This window comes from Lipophrys pholis, assembly GCF_963383615.2.
Source record: "Lipophrys pholis genome assembly, chromosome: 2".
Taxonomy (NCBI): domain Eukaryota; kingdom Metazoa; phylum Chordata; class Actinopteri; order Blenniiformes; family Blenniidae; genus Lipophrys; species Lipophrys pholis.
In genome coordinates this window covers 2,245,936-2,260,449 of record NC_137636.1, presented here as the reverse complement: position 1 = coordinate 2,260,449, position 14,514 = coordinate 2,245,936, and the positions used below count along the sequence as shown (strand labels likewise).

Genomic DNA, 14,514 nt, shown 5'->3' with positions numbered 1-14,514 from the left:
ACTTAGATCACAGTCATGTGAGCAACTGACCTGAAGTCTTTGTCCAGACCAGCAGAAATGTGTGAATATAACCGCGGCTTCAGTCTCAGGCAGGCGAAAGAGGCAACGACTCGCTCAAAGTGGGTTTTTAAAGGAGCTCTGGCACTCTCTGCTAAAGTGTTGCCAGCGTGGCTGATGAGCATTTAATAGGCTAACGACCCTGGGCTCTGCCCACCTCCGAAACCTGCAGCGAAGGCAGAGAAGACACACGGGATAACAGACAGACGAGAGAACGCTGAAAAGCCTCTGCTCCTGCCTGTAGTGTTGCTTTTACAGCAACACTAAGAGTTCTGTGTGATGACAGGAGGTCGTCCTTGAGGATTTAGCAGCTTGTTGCAAAGTTCTTCAAACTGTTTCGAAGCTAAAACAAAATAAAATAAAATACGAGCATCATTTCCTTTTGGTCTGTTTGGTACACGTGAACATCAAACATGACAAACTTTTCCACTGGAGTCTGAATGTGGGCAAGAATTCAAATGGGGGATCATGAGTAACGCATTGACAATAGACCTCCGGCTAAGCCCCGCCCCCCTTAGTTATTGCTGTCGCTGATGCGTGCCCCAGGCGCATCATTCAACCATTTTTGCATATTAAATGACTTAAACAGCCCAGACAACAACAAGCGTGGCAGGCTGTCCACAGAATTTGACGCTGAGAATGTTTGTCTGGCCAGTTGGTACATGAATGTGATTGGTCCGTTTGTGTTCGGGGGCGGGGCTTTAAATGTATTGTGGTATTTTTCTATCTGTACTTTCTAAATTACCATGCAATTGAAGTGTTTCATGAACTTTTGTTCTCCTGGTGAGGTTTCTGTGACTTTAGAGGCCAAACCAGAACGATAGCTGCCTTCCGTCTGAATCACTGTCGGTTTAATCAGTCGGCCTAAATCGAAATTAAAATGCGTGTATTGTAACTTGAACCAATACAACATTATCCCTGAAAGAAGACCTAACAAAAGGAGAAATCCTGCTTTTTAATGTATGGACAACAGTGAAGAGATGATTAGAAGAACCTGGGAGTTTCATCCACAGTGCAAGACACAGACCAGCAATGAACAAGAAACCACAAACTCATATTAGTCTTTTTTTACAACAAATGACATGAAAACAACTAAAACACCAGATGAAACAACTGCTGCTCCAAACCATCTGTGTGGTATTTCATACACAGTCGCCACAACCCCACAAAACAACACCTGGCACTTTTATTGAACAGGAATTCATTGTGCGGTTGTTTTTGATGGAACATATTAAACTGTCACTGTTAAATATGTTTTACTGTTAACATGTCGCCCGCTCACTTCCTGCTGATTTGTCGTCTACGTTATGAGTTTCACTGTATCCCACAGTCGGGCCAGGTGCTTTGTGCTCTGCAGCAATCGAAAATAGAGCAAGTGCCAATGTAAGTGAGGAATCTAATTAGCAATGAATAGAACGAGTTAAAAACAGGGTTCACTTTGCCCCGGGGATGTTGGCAGATTATTTTACAGCTTGTAGCAACAAACAACAATGCAAGGCCTGCAGGCTCGCTAATGACCTTCCTCAAGATACGTAATAAAACCATGAATGCATCTGCTTTAACGGAGCAGCTCCAGGTTAACAGGGAGAGCTCGCCCGGCATTGGGAAATACCCAATTAACTCCACTTTCATATTGAGAGATTCAGTCAACGACTCGTCCTCATCGAGTTGATGCAGTCAGTGTTTCTTACCGTGTCATTGAAACGCTGTGCATCAGAAACACTGGACGAGGCATCTGAAGCATCCCCACCCTCGGAAAACCTTCTCAAACGTAAAGCTTCACCGTTTTAAGGTCGTGTTGTATTTGTTTGTTATGTTTGCTATATAGCTGAATTCAGTGCATGTCGAAGTTGTTGCAAGCAGGTGTGGACAAGATTTAAGAAGAACCCGGTCTGATAGTATCGAACAATGTTATTCCATTGGGAATTAGTGAGTTGCTTCATCATTTACAGCAAATTATAACTGACTTTTTATAAATCACAATTCATACTTTAGTATTAATATGTGAATGTTGTATGAATAGCAATGAGTTATTAAGATAAAACCGCCCAGATGAGCAGCATTAAAGTGGCACATTGCCTTTAGACAACATGACACATGCTATATTTTGCTTTAGCTTTCGTTTAATTTAATTTATCAGTTTATTTGAATGAGACAGGTCATACTGATGAACAGACACACAGTGACGTAAATATGCCAGATTTAGCTCAGAGCTTGTTTCCACGACAATGCTTCAAGTGAAATCACAGTTTTTGTGTCGTTGTCTCAGAGAACTTTTGCTTTTCCCCGTTTCCACGGAGACGGAGCATGTTTGAAAAGTTGTCGTAAAAACAGACAAACGTAACAAAAGTTTTCAATTTTCACTTAAAGTCACTTAAATTGATAAGTTAAGGGAAAAAAAAACAAGATATTTTCAGCGAGTTCACTCAACCCATCTGGGGTAGGAAGAGAGAATAAGAGATTGTCATTAATATTTAGTTTTTACCAGCGTTATTTAACGATTCGTTCCATTGTTGTGTCGTATAACAACCATTCAGTTCCACATTTCGAATGCGTCTACTTGTTAGCTCACATCAAAGATCACCGCTGAACATGGTGATCGTTTTAATGTTTGTCTGAGGGCGTCAACTCCCTCTTCATTAGCTGAATGTTTAAAAACGCAGGTTTGATGAGGTGTTTGGCGTCTGCCGCCTCACCAGCTCAAACACTGACGTGGAGGAGAGAACAAGGTCGGCGGGTATCGATCGAGGCCTGATGGGATTTGACCATCTCAACGTGTAAACAAGGTCCAGCAGCTCGTGTGCGATTGGAGGATTGGAGGTTTGTGTACCGCAGCCATCCGCTCTGGTTGTTAATTTTCAATTATACAATTTTAGCTTTATTGCCTTTTAAAGGTGCAGGGTATTTAATCATGTTTACCTCCGTGGCCGCGTTCACGCCCACAGTTTGTTTTCTTCTGATTGAAAGCTTATCGGAAAAGCTGATTTTGCTAAACGTTTTTATCTCGTTTGTTTAGGTTCACACTGCTGAAGCAAAGCTTCTAAACTAAACCCACGTGGATCTGTGTGCAGCCTGTTTATTGAACAGTAACTCAGTAACCTGCCGCGCAAATCCAATTCAGTCCTCTCACCGCTGACCGGAGTTTATTAGTCCTAATACCACACGGGGGTGACTTGAGGAAGTGTGAAATATGAGCCTAGAATGAGCCTCTCAGGCCGTTTAGGAGTTGGAAGCAGGAAAAAGTGCAGGTCATTCATTCCACCGATAAAACCTTCAGTTGGGCTGCGACAGACGTTTAGGTGGTCGAACATGTGAGGAGGAACAACACAAACACAGCGTGTCTATCGGAAAACCTTTTCAACACGGAGCTCATGTTTGATTGGTTCTGGTCAATGAGTGTGAAATGATCGCAGGATAAAACAGAACAGGAAAAACTGGTTCTGGAACTTTGACAGGTTGGTTTTAGATCAGGGGTTCTCAATTCCGGGCCTTGAGGGCCGGTGTCCTGCATGAGACATGATCCACTAGTGGGTGCTGTTGTTAGTTTTCAAAAAAGCTCCACCTTGGGTGCCGTTTTCAAAAAGTTGCATTTTCAGTCGCTCCGAGCAGCGTTGCCGTGGAAACGGACCCTCAAAGTTCAACAAAAGTTTTCTGTTTTCACTTGAAAGCCTTGTGTAAACCGAGGCCTTCTTTTCTTTGTTATCTGAGGTCATGTCACATCCATCCATCCATCCATCCATCCATCCATCCATCCATCCATCCATCGTCTTCGGCTTATCCAGTCCGGGTCTTGGAGGCAGCAGTCTCAGCAGGGATGTCCAGACTTCCCTCGCCCCAGACACGTCCTCCAGCTCTTCCGGTGTGACGCCAAGGCGTTCCCAGGCCAGCCGAGAGACATAGTCTCTCCAGCATGTCCTCGGTCTGTCCCGAGGCCTCCTACCGGAGGAACACCTCCCTAGGGAGGCGTCCGGGGGGCATCCAAAACAGATGCCCGAGCCTCAGCTGGCTCCTCTGGATGTGGAGGAGCAGCGGCTCTACTCCGAGCTCCTCCCTGGTGACGGAGCTCCTCACCCTATCTCTAAGGCTGAGCCCAGCCACCCTACGGAGGAAACTCATTTCAGCCGCTTGGATCCGGGATGTCCTTCTTTCGGTCATGACCCAAAGCTCATGACCATAGGTGAGGGTAGGAAGGAAGGTGGAGCGGTAAATCCAGAGCCTCGCCTTTTGGCTTAGCTCCTTCTTCACCACGACGGACCGATAGAGCGACCGCATAACTGCAGACGCTGCACCGATCCGCCTGTCGATCTCACGTTCCATCTTCCACCCACTCCTGAAGATACCCCGAGATACCTGAACTCCTCCACTTGGGACAAGGGCTCTCCACCGAACTGACATGTCACATTTGTTCTCATCTGAATTAAACTGAAACAAGTTCCTCTGACATTCTGAAATCCGGTCTCCCTGGCGATTCTCAAATTCACACCAAGTTTCTTATACGTAAATACAGTCTTCTTTCAAATAAAGATTTTGTTGTTGTCCTCAGATCGATCACTACGCCCAGCGGGACCTGAAGAAGGGGCTCCAGCTCTTCGGCACCGAGGGCAACGTGGGCCTGACCAACGCCTGGATGATTGTACAGACTGACGTAAGATGTGGGGTCACTGGAGGGGGTGAGGGTCCAAAACCAAATCATTAAAAACAACAACTGACTTTTATCACGCAAATGTCCAAACCTGGTAAAGACCCCACTTTGTTTTCTGAGCCGACAGTGATGAGTTAACAACAATCACAGGAAAGACGGGAAACATAGTCACACAAGTTTCTCAAATTATATATCTTAGTCCTATATTGTAATGACTTATTTACATTTAAGGTTGCTAAACATTCCTCCACAGTGTGTCTATTTTCACTTCTTTTATGAGTCATTTTAAGTAGAATGTCCTTTTCTTTTAAAATTGTTTGAGATTTACAAAACAGTAAAAAATCAATCAGGTGCGCTACCTGAGAATAAGAGGCTTTTTTTAAAAATTACTTAAGAGGTAAAACTGTTTGTGTCAGTTTAGGAGAAGTTAAAGCAGAAGTGCCACGTTTGTTCATCAGTTACACAATTATTATCCATGTTCTGTGATTGTCATCAGTTCATCATTGAACCCGTAAACTTCACCATATAAATTCAATGAGACAAACATGCATTCAGAAATACTTTGAAAAACCATTTCATCAGATTCCTTTAAAGGATCTAATGAGGTCAAATCCGAACTTTCTGTTTTTAGAAGAATAAAAATAGTTTGAACAGAACATGAACAGATTTAAAAGAACGTGATGAATAAAAGGGACAAATGCACAAGGACAATATATTACTGAGAAGAAATCAGTTTGTGTTAATCTGATTTCTCTTAATTACTGTCATGGTTTAAAACATATCACATTATACTGTTTACATGATCTCTTCAATAATCTTAGAACGTTTGGAAGCTAATGATCAGGCTCCGTGGCCCCCTTTACATTTACAAGTGAAAACACAGCTTTGTTTCTGTTTTTGAATTTGCAATGTTTTGAAAGTTATTTTCGTTTTTACAGACACGACGGAAATGCTCAAAACAATCTAGTTAGCATGCCAGGCCACAAGTTGGCGCTGTTGGTCGCACGCTCAGAGAACAATACACAAATAAAAATGAATGACGGCGACTACATTGACATTATTATGGTGGCTGTCAACTAAAGGGTTCAACTTCCTGTTATGAATGAAGCGGCACATTCAATATCAACTCCAGCACCATTCAGCAAAAAAAGTCATGCAAAATACTTTGTCACAAGCCGAGATACATGACGTCTCCGCTGCATTATTTACCGCGACAATGCTTCCTCTCACGATTGCCATGGTTCCGCTGTATTTTCTACCACTGCATTCACAATAAATTATTAGTGAGCAGTCAAACTGTGAAGCACGGTGTGAGTTGACATTTCTCCATTTGGTGTAAAAGTGGAGTGAAGTGCTGCAGTTCTTTCTGTGACTGATAGGATCTGGCCATTTACAGCCTGGCTGATAAATAAATAAATAAATAGATAAATAAATAAATAAATATGAGGAACAGGAAAAAAAAAAAGGGACTGATTTGACTTTGCTGACAGTTCCAAACACTTGAAGCTTTTCTGGTTTAAACGCTGTCAGACAGATTAATGCAAACATCATAGACTTTCAGAGGTAATCTTTGTTTCCAGCCTTCACTTTGATGCGCCTTCTCCTTTTGTATTATATATTATATTTTTCAGAATTCCTCTGCACAGAAGACGCAATGTGAGGAACAGAGATTTGGAATTAGGGATTGCACAGGATGGATGCCGCTGCTGGAAAATGCCTCTGGGAGACATCAAATGATAGACTGCATTCTCCAGGGCTTTAATATTTTCTTAACATCACAGATCTGATGATGACGCTTGTAGTTTTGGTCGTTTAGTGCATGTAGTAATAGACGATACAAGCAGGATGTGTTTACATGTGTCTGGTGCAAGTGTGTGAATAAAAAGGCACAAGTGAAGACGGAGAGAGATGCATTGCTATGCAAATACTTTATGCAAATGCAGGTGTTGGGATGTGTGTGTGGGGGCGGTGGCGTGCAGAGGTTGTTGTTCCTTTTTTTCCCTGCATGCAGGATGAAACCAGCAGAAATCTGCTCGATGAGAGTTTACGGTTGCTACCGTGAATGTGCACTTCTTTTTTAACTTGTCAGATCAGGGTGTGTGAGTGTGTGTGTGTGTGTGTGTGTGTGTGTGTGTGTGTGTGTGTGTGTGTGTGTGTGTGTGTGTGTGTGTGTGTGTGTGTGTGTGTAGGGCTCCGTAAAGTCTGCCTCAGATGAAGACCATTAAAAGGCAGCTCTCATTCTGTCACTGCCTCCCCGGCTCCTCTCAGACGTGCCGAGTCATTGAATAAATAACACCACAGAGAAAAGTTCACCCTGAATATTGATAATGGCTACTTATGGAACAATGTATGTAACTACGTGAAAGAGGACCCTGATATATGAGAAGGAGCAGCGGAAGCATCTCCAAAGGCACCGTTTTAATGTATGTAGAAAAACAAAAGGGTCAGACGTCGCACCGGCTTTAAGCTTTTCAAGGTGAAAACACTTCGTTTCTTCAAAAGAAACATCACATTTATTTAGAGAGATACAATCCTTGGTTGATTTGAACCAAGACTGATTGTTATGTCGGTGAGAAGGTTTGAAATGAATTCACGATTCAGTGCACAGAGATATAACGCTGCTCCCATTGGGATTGGCTCCGGTGTGCCGCAGTAGAGTTTGGCATGAAAACAAGGTAGTATATAAGCTTAATCCTTTTCACCCTTAACGTTTGGATATTAACCCGCACCAAAAGCACTGCTGACCTCATTCAATCCAATGTGACATCGTTTACCCTGAGACACTGTAATCCTGCCCCGTCTCAGAAGATAATGCAGCACATCACATTGATCCCGCCAGATCTGCTCCTGAGGCCTCGTTTAAAAAACATCTTGAAGTGAAAACGGAAAACGTTTTGTTTGTCCATTTACACAACGGTGCTCAGAGCAATGAAAACACAACGTTTTGAAAACGCTGTTACCATGCATGAGCAGCACGGCCGTAGTAAATAACAGTTCTGCACATGCTCAGTAGACGGATAATAATAACAACGATTCCTCCAGAGTGACTCCCCGTCCAGATTCTCCTGGACTTGGTCCTTTTATAGTTGACAAGTCGCCGTACTAACAATTGGTCGTCTGTCCGTACGAATGTCTGTTCTTCAGTTGTTAATGTTTATAGTCTATTCTTCTCTTTGTGCATGTGTGTGTGGTTTCATTACAAAAACAAACAACAGCACTAACTTGTGGCCTGGCATGAAAACGACATCGTTTCTGCTGTTTCTGTGTAAACAAATATCATTTTCAAACCCTTTTTTCACTTGGAACGTTCTTGTGTAAATGGGGTCTTAACTTTGTTGAAGGCAACAGGTTCAGGGAATTAATAGTGCATCTCACACCCTCAATACGGGTTACTTGACTCGTCTTAATCAAAATGATTATTTAATTAATTGTTTCCTTCTGCAGACAAAGTACTTGTATCTGCATGAAATGGTGTCACCAAGACAAGTTTTAGAGTATTACGAGCAGACGCACCTGAAAGAAGTCTGATAAAAGGGTTTTTCCATGAAAGCATAGAGTGAATGTGTGAGGAAAGGGAGCGGCTCCACATAAGTCGAGGATATCAGCAACCTGAACGGTGCAGAAGAAGATGTCATTGACTTTCTGAGCCATGGAAAACAGGTTTAGAGGTCCGAGGCTTCGGTGACTTCAAGTCTGCACTTCAGTCACACCACTGATGTGCCACGCAGATCCTCAGCAGGTTCAAACAGGACCCGTGTGCCAAAGTACTTGTACTTCATTACTGTACTTTACTAGATTTTTCAGGCATCTCTACTTTTATTTGAGGATTTCTGATGAGGGTTTCTTTTTGCTTTCATTCTCGACTCCCCGGGGGAAAACTCTCCCTAGGTATTAATAATGGATGCTTATGAAATTATGTGTGAGAGGATCCAGATACATGAGAAGAATGTCGACAGAATAAATCGGCGAGGCTCACGGGCCACGCCAGCTGTTAACTTTTCAAGGTGATAACACTTGAATATTCTGACTCTGTGCAGCTTGAGCCTTTGATTTCATTCTGCAACTGTGCTTCAAATGCTTGGTGGTAATTTGAATTCTGCTGTACTTCATGATAAATTGCAAACTTGACCTATTGTTTAAGCGGGTGAGCGGGATGGAAATTAACACACAATTCATAATTCAGTGCACGGAGCGCCACGGGGAGCGGCCCGGGCAGCATCACTCCTGCGTGGAATTAAAGTCCATGGGATGAACAAAACATTGGGGCTGCTTTATCTTTTCAAGTACACTGATGAGCTGAATCTTCGAGGGAGCCATGATCCCTTATCAAAAATCCATACGAATCACAAAGCACAGAGATGTAGATAAAAGAAGAAGCAAGGGAGTTAGAAATGTCTTCTTGGGCTGGGAGACGAACGAGATGAGAATCGTAGTCACAGAAGCGGCTGCAGCTCAATATCGAGCAAATGAAATGTTTTCCACAGAAATGAATTGCTTCAGCCGCTAATCCTCATCTTGGAAGCTAAAACACTTCCCATCAGCGGAGGATGCGTTTCCGTTGTCGTGCATTAGGATTGTGTTGTGGTGATAATGAAAGGCCTCCCTCTCCTGACTCCATGTGTGTTTCTGCTGCAGTTTCGCTGCTGTGGAGTCAACAACCACACCGACTGGTTCGAGGTGTACAACGCCTCCCGTGTGCCCGACTCCTGCTGCCTGGAGTACAGCGACAACTGTGGCCTGGACAACCCGGGCACGTGGTGGACGGCGGTGAGTGCTTCACGAGGGCTTCACGAGTGCTTCACGAGTGCTTCACGAGTGCTTTATGTTGGAGAGGAAGTCGGAGATTTACCAGGAGCTTGTGTAGAATGCACTTTCAGTTTGTGAGCAAAACGGAAAACTTTCATGGCGCGTTGGGCGTCCGGTTACTCCACGACGCTCTGAGCCGCTGAAAATGCAACTTTTTTGGAAAACAACTCTCCAGGTGGTACTTATTGAAAAAGCGTGGACTCAGTCTCTATCGAAATGGGAGGAAGACGCAACATTTCGAAAACGCTCGTGCTCCGCCTCCGTATAGAAGGTGAAAATGACGCCACTGCGCCTGAGTACCACGGCCGGAGTTCATAGTTCTTCTGAACAATAAGAACAATGTTTTCCTCCAGGGTGTCATGACTCCCAGGCCATATCCAACTTGGTATGTTTTTAGTTGAGAGTCATCGGAACAACAATCCAACTTGGTCGTCTGTTCATACAAATAATCTATTTTGGTGACTGACAACTAAACATTGTTGTTATTGTCCATCTACTGGCGTAGGAGCACAGCTATTTACTACGGCCGCGCTACGCATGCCCAGTAGCAGCGTCTCGGAAAAGTTGAGTTTTACCCCATTTCCACAGAGATGGACGGATTTTGAAAAGTTCCACCTTTGGGAGCCATTAACAAATCACAATGAAAACTTTCCCTTTTCACCTGACAGGGCCTGATACTGTGACTTCCTCCTCCAGTCACGGTGTAAATTGGTGACTTTATAAATTGCTTTTCTTTTGAACTTCAAGTAGAATTAGTGCACTGTGCACACTATTAAAAACTAAATCTGCTATTTCTGTGTAATACATGAGACATATAATACATGAGAGCTTGTAGGACGTAGCATCAGTGGCAACTATAAGGCGGGTCGACTCAGCTGAAGGTCAACTCATAATTTAGAGAAATGACCGCGATAAATCAACAATATATTATCGAACAAGGCTGGGTTTTTTTTGTACATGATCATAAATTGATGGTTGGCGACAGTCCATCAAGTCACTGATATTAATCCAGGAAAGGGGAGCTACAAGAAGACAAACAACAAAGAGGTGACATGACAACAGGAGGATGTCACTGTGTTGCTCATATTTTATTTAAAAAAGCCATTTGGAATTCTAAATGTCAACTCTTCACTGGATCCCAAAATATTTCACAACCACCGTCAGTGCATGTATTTTTTATCAGATTGGAATTTGAAATTCAAATTTCCAGTTCTCGCTTGAAAAGCACCTCACCCACATTTGAATTTAGCTAAATGCCTCTTTACGCAGTCAGCAGAGCTTTTTAAACCTGAGCCGTGCAGCCGAACGCTTCAGAAAGCAAACAACAGAATGGAGAGATTTGTATTCATCATTACTGATATTGAATTAATCACTCCCGTCCAGAAGGACTTCCCTGTTTGTGCTGCTAATGTTTTCAATCGTTGTGTGATTAGTTTCATATTTCTCCTGTTGAGCAGTCGTCCCCTGCCTGGAATCCTTAGTTTGCTCTGAGATTCAGACGTGAACAGATCTTTTTTCAGCTTCACGTGTTAGAGAAGTGAAATAAGATCATGGTTGTGGCAAAAATATGTTTGGTGCAAAGACAGAAGACGCAGCAATGCGGAGTGGAAGAACAACGTGTAGATTTGTTAAAGGATAATAAAACTGACTATTAGAAGTAATTGGGGCCTGATTCATTCAGATCTTGCATAAAGCGAGCTGAATTAAGTTGCACTCTCACACGGTAGATTGTGGTTTCAGTCTGAGTGCAGGTGATTTATGAAGAATAACTTCATGAGTTACATTTATCCACCATAGAGCTGCAGAAAGGGACAAATTAAAGAGTGGTTGAGAAGTTACCTCAGTAATAAAGTTCTTTCACAAAAGCTTTGATTGTACTGTAGGTTATTACAATAAATGGGTCTATGGGTTTTACTTATATAGTTCTTCACACTGTTGGTCACAATCACCAATGGACTGGGAGTCATGCCACTCTGGAGTCCATTGTTATCATTACAATAGAGTCTGTGCAGCTGCATACATGAACATGTCAATGACTTCCAAGAAAAAGGTTCAAGATGCCTGAAAAAAAAAAAACTGAATAAAGTTCAACAGAGGATCAACAAGCATTTTAAAAGTGGTACTTTTTAAGAGTCCGACCCGGAGCAACTCTGGTTCAAACCAGGAAGGAGGAGGAGAAAAAAAGCTTTCAAATCCTTGAGGTGTCGCGGAGGGAAACCGAGTCTGACCAGCATGTGGATGAGAGCCGGCCTCTTTGCACGAGTGTTGAAAGCCGAACAAGCGCGTGCAGAGAAAACCGACGTGCACACGCCACATCATTTCCTGGGGTTAGCCAACACGTAACACCGGGTGCTTTTATAGATATTACTGGGACGCGATGCAAATGGTTCAATTTGCACATGATTTAGTGAGAGAGGCGAAGTTGTTGCCGGAGAGGTAATTGAGTGTGTTGAGATAATATGCAGGGACAGACGGGAATAATTACACATTCATTCTGGGGTGAAATCACTCCACCTTCCCGCGACCCGTTGGGCGGCCGGGCTCCAACGCACCAGCTCCACCGCTCCAGCTTCACTGCTCCAGCTCCAACGCTCCAGCTCCACCGCTCCAGCTCCAACGCTCCAGCTCCACCGCTCCAGCTCCAACGCTCCAGCTTCACTGTTCCAGCTCCACCACTCCAGCTCCAACGCTCCAGCTTCACTGTTCCAGCTCCACCACTCCAGCTCCAACGCTCCAGCTTCACCGCTCCAGCTCCACCGCTCCAGCTCCAACGCTCCAGCTTCACCGCTCCAGCTCCACCGCTCCAGCTCCAACGCTCCAGCTTCACTGTTCCAGCTCCACCGCTCCAGCTCCACCGCTCCAGCTCCAACGCTCCAGCTCCAGCTCCAACTCCAACGCTCCAGCTCCACCGCTCCAGCTCCACCGCTCCAGCTCCAACGCTCCAGCTCCACCGCTCCAGCTCCAACGCTCCAGCTCCACCGCTCCAGCTCCACCGCTCCAGCTCCAACGCTCCAGCTCCAACGCTCCAGCTCCACCGCTCCAGCTCCAACGCTCCAGCTCCAACGCTCCAGCTCCAACGCTCCAGCTCCACCGCTCCAGCTCCAACGCTCCAGCTCCAACGCTCCTGCTCCAACGCTCCTGCTCCAACGCTCCTGCTTCAACGCTCCTGCTTCAACGCTCCAGCTTCAACGCTCCAGCTCCACCGCTCCAGCTTCACTGTTCCAGCTCCAACGCTCCAGCTCCAACGCTCCGACTCCAACGCTCCAGCTCCAACGCTCCAGCTCCAACGCTCCTGCTCCAATGCTCCTGCTTCAACACTCCAGCTTCAACGCTCCGGCTCCAATGCTTCAACGCTCCAACACTCCGGCTCCAACGCTCCGGCTCCAACGCTCCGGCTCCAACGCTCCGGCTCCAACGCTCCAATTCTAACACTCCAATGCTCCGGCTCCAAGGTTCCAAACGTTCCGGCTCGAAATGCTCCGGCTCCAACGCTCCAGCACCCAATGCTCCGGCTCCAACGCTCTGACTCCAACACTCCAGTTCCAATACTCCCAATGCTCCTGCTCCAACGCTCTGGCTCCAAGGTTCAGAACGCTCCGGCTCCAAGGTTCCCAACGCTCCGGCTCCAAGGTTCCCAATGCTCCGGCTCCAACGCTCTGGCTCCAAGGTTCCCAACGCTCCGGCTCAGGCAGAGAAGCAGCCGCCCGACACTACTTCATGTACTCGTCGTCATCAAATTCAGCTACCCACCCCCCACTTCTTCTCCAGCCCCTGAAAACTCAGCCTGGAATTGCCAAACTCATCTTGAAAATTCTCTTTCTTCCAAAGTCTCAGAGGAAGTGGGTTTTATTGAGCTGCTGTCTCTCCTGCTGCACAGCTCCATCTTTAAACATTCTGCTCTGCTTTCAGCGGCTCCATTGGACACAATCAGTCCTGTTGACTAATGATCTCCTCTTGGCAGCTGATGCATCAAATCCTGCTTTCTGCCATGTTTTATCTCCGGCTTTGACACAACACACCAGGGCCTTTTTTTTTTCTCCAGCCTTTTCAGGACCCTGGGAAATCCAGTGCAGCGAGGGCAACGTCAAAGCGTTTAACAAAGAATCTGCTCAGAATTCATTACGCTCATTTAAGGGGGAGTTTTGAAATTATTCAGAAAGCCTGAATCTCTAAATACGTCAATGTGATGGACGCAGGAGGACTCTTGTCTCCTGGAAAGTCTGTTCTCACTGAGATTTAATGGCAGTGTGAGACATTCTGGTGACATGAAGCAACATAAAACATGAAGAAATAAGTTTCTGATTGCAGAAGAGTCTTAGACGAATTCATTTTATAGTATAACATGTCAAAAAGGAAAATAATTCTGTAAACTAATTTACAGATAAGCAAAACCATTTTATTCCTCCTGCTGTCGCCGTTTGCAGGTACTCCATACCTTTTATTTTTATCACGCTAAACACACAACTGAGTGCGGCAAACACAAATGGGGTCACGAATACAAATAACGTCAATTTATAACCGTGTTTCCTGCGAGGCTTATTCTTTTGTCTTTGTTACTCACAGATACGACGCTCTGGCTGTGAATAAACACATCTGAATAGATGTAGTGTTTTTATGTTTCTACTCATTCACACCGAGGCAGTATTGCCTTTTCAAAGCGATCATGACAGATTTCTTTTCTCTCTACAGTCTTGCTGAATATATTGAATATACTATATTATGGTGTAAACCTTTTTTTTTCTTCTTATATCATTGGCATTTTGCTGCATTAATGGATTCATCACATTCGAATTTAAGCTGATAAAGTAACAGGTGCTATTAAAACACCTTTTTCATCTTCTTCCAGGGAACAACAAGCACAACATTTATGACAGTCGCAGAAAATATTTCAATATTGGCTCCTAAACAGCCACCAGAAGTATTCTCATAATGTGGAAAAACCCTATGGGACAAAGCTTTCTTGTTTTGTTTTCTAATTGAGCAACTGGAATCTGAGGTGCTTGATAAAT

General features: G+C 44.5%; 1 protein-coding gene across 3 annotated transcripts in view; it reads left to right on the top strand.

Annotated features, from left to right (window-relative positions):
- tspan4a (tetraspanin 4a) overlaps positions 1-14,514 on the top strand; it is a gene marked incomplete at its 5' end in the record, with an annotated part of 270,648 nt that overhangs the window by 239,154 nt on the left and 16,980 nt on the right. For all 3 annotated transcript variants that reach the window (XM_080458286.1, XM_080458285.1, XM_080458284.1), the window contains 2 exons: positions 4,601-4,702; positions 9,335-9,466. In XM_080458286.1, the coding sequence (XP_080314412.1) occupies positions 4,601-4,702; positions 9,335-9,466 (234 nt within the window). The remainder of the gene's footprint in view (positions 1-4,600; positions 4,703-9,334; positions 9,467-14,514) is intronic.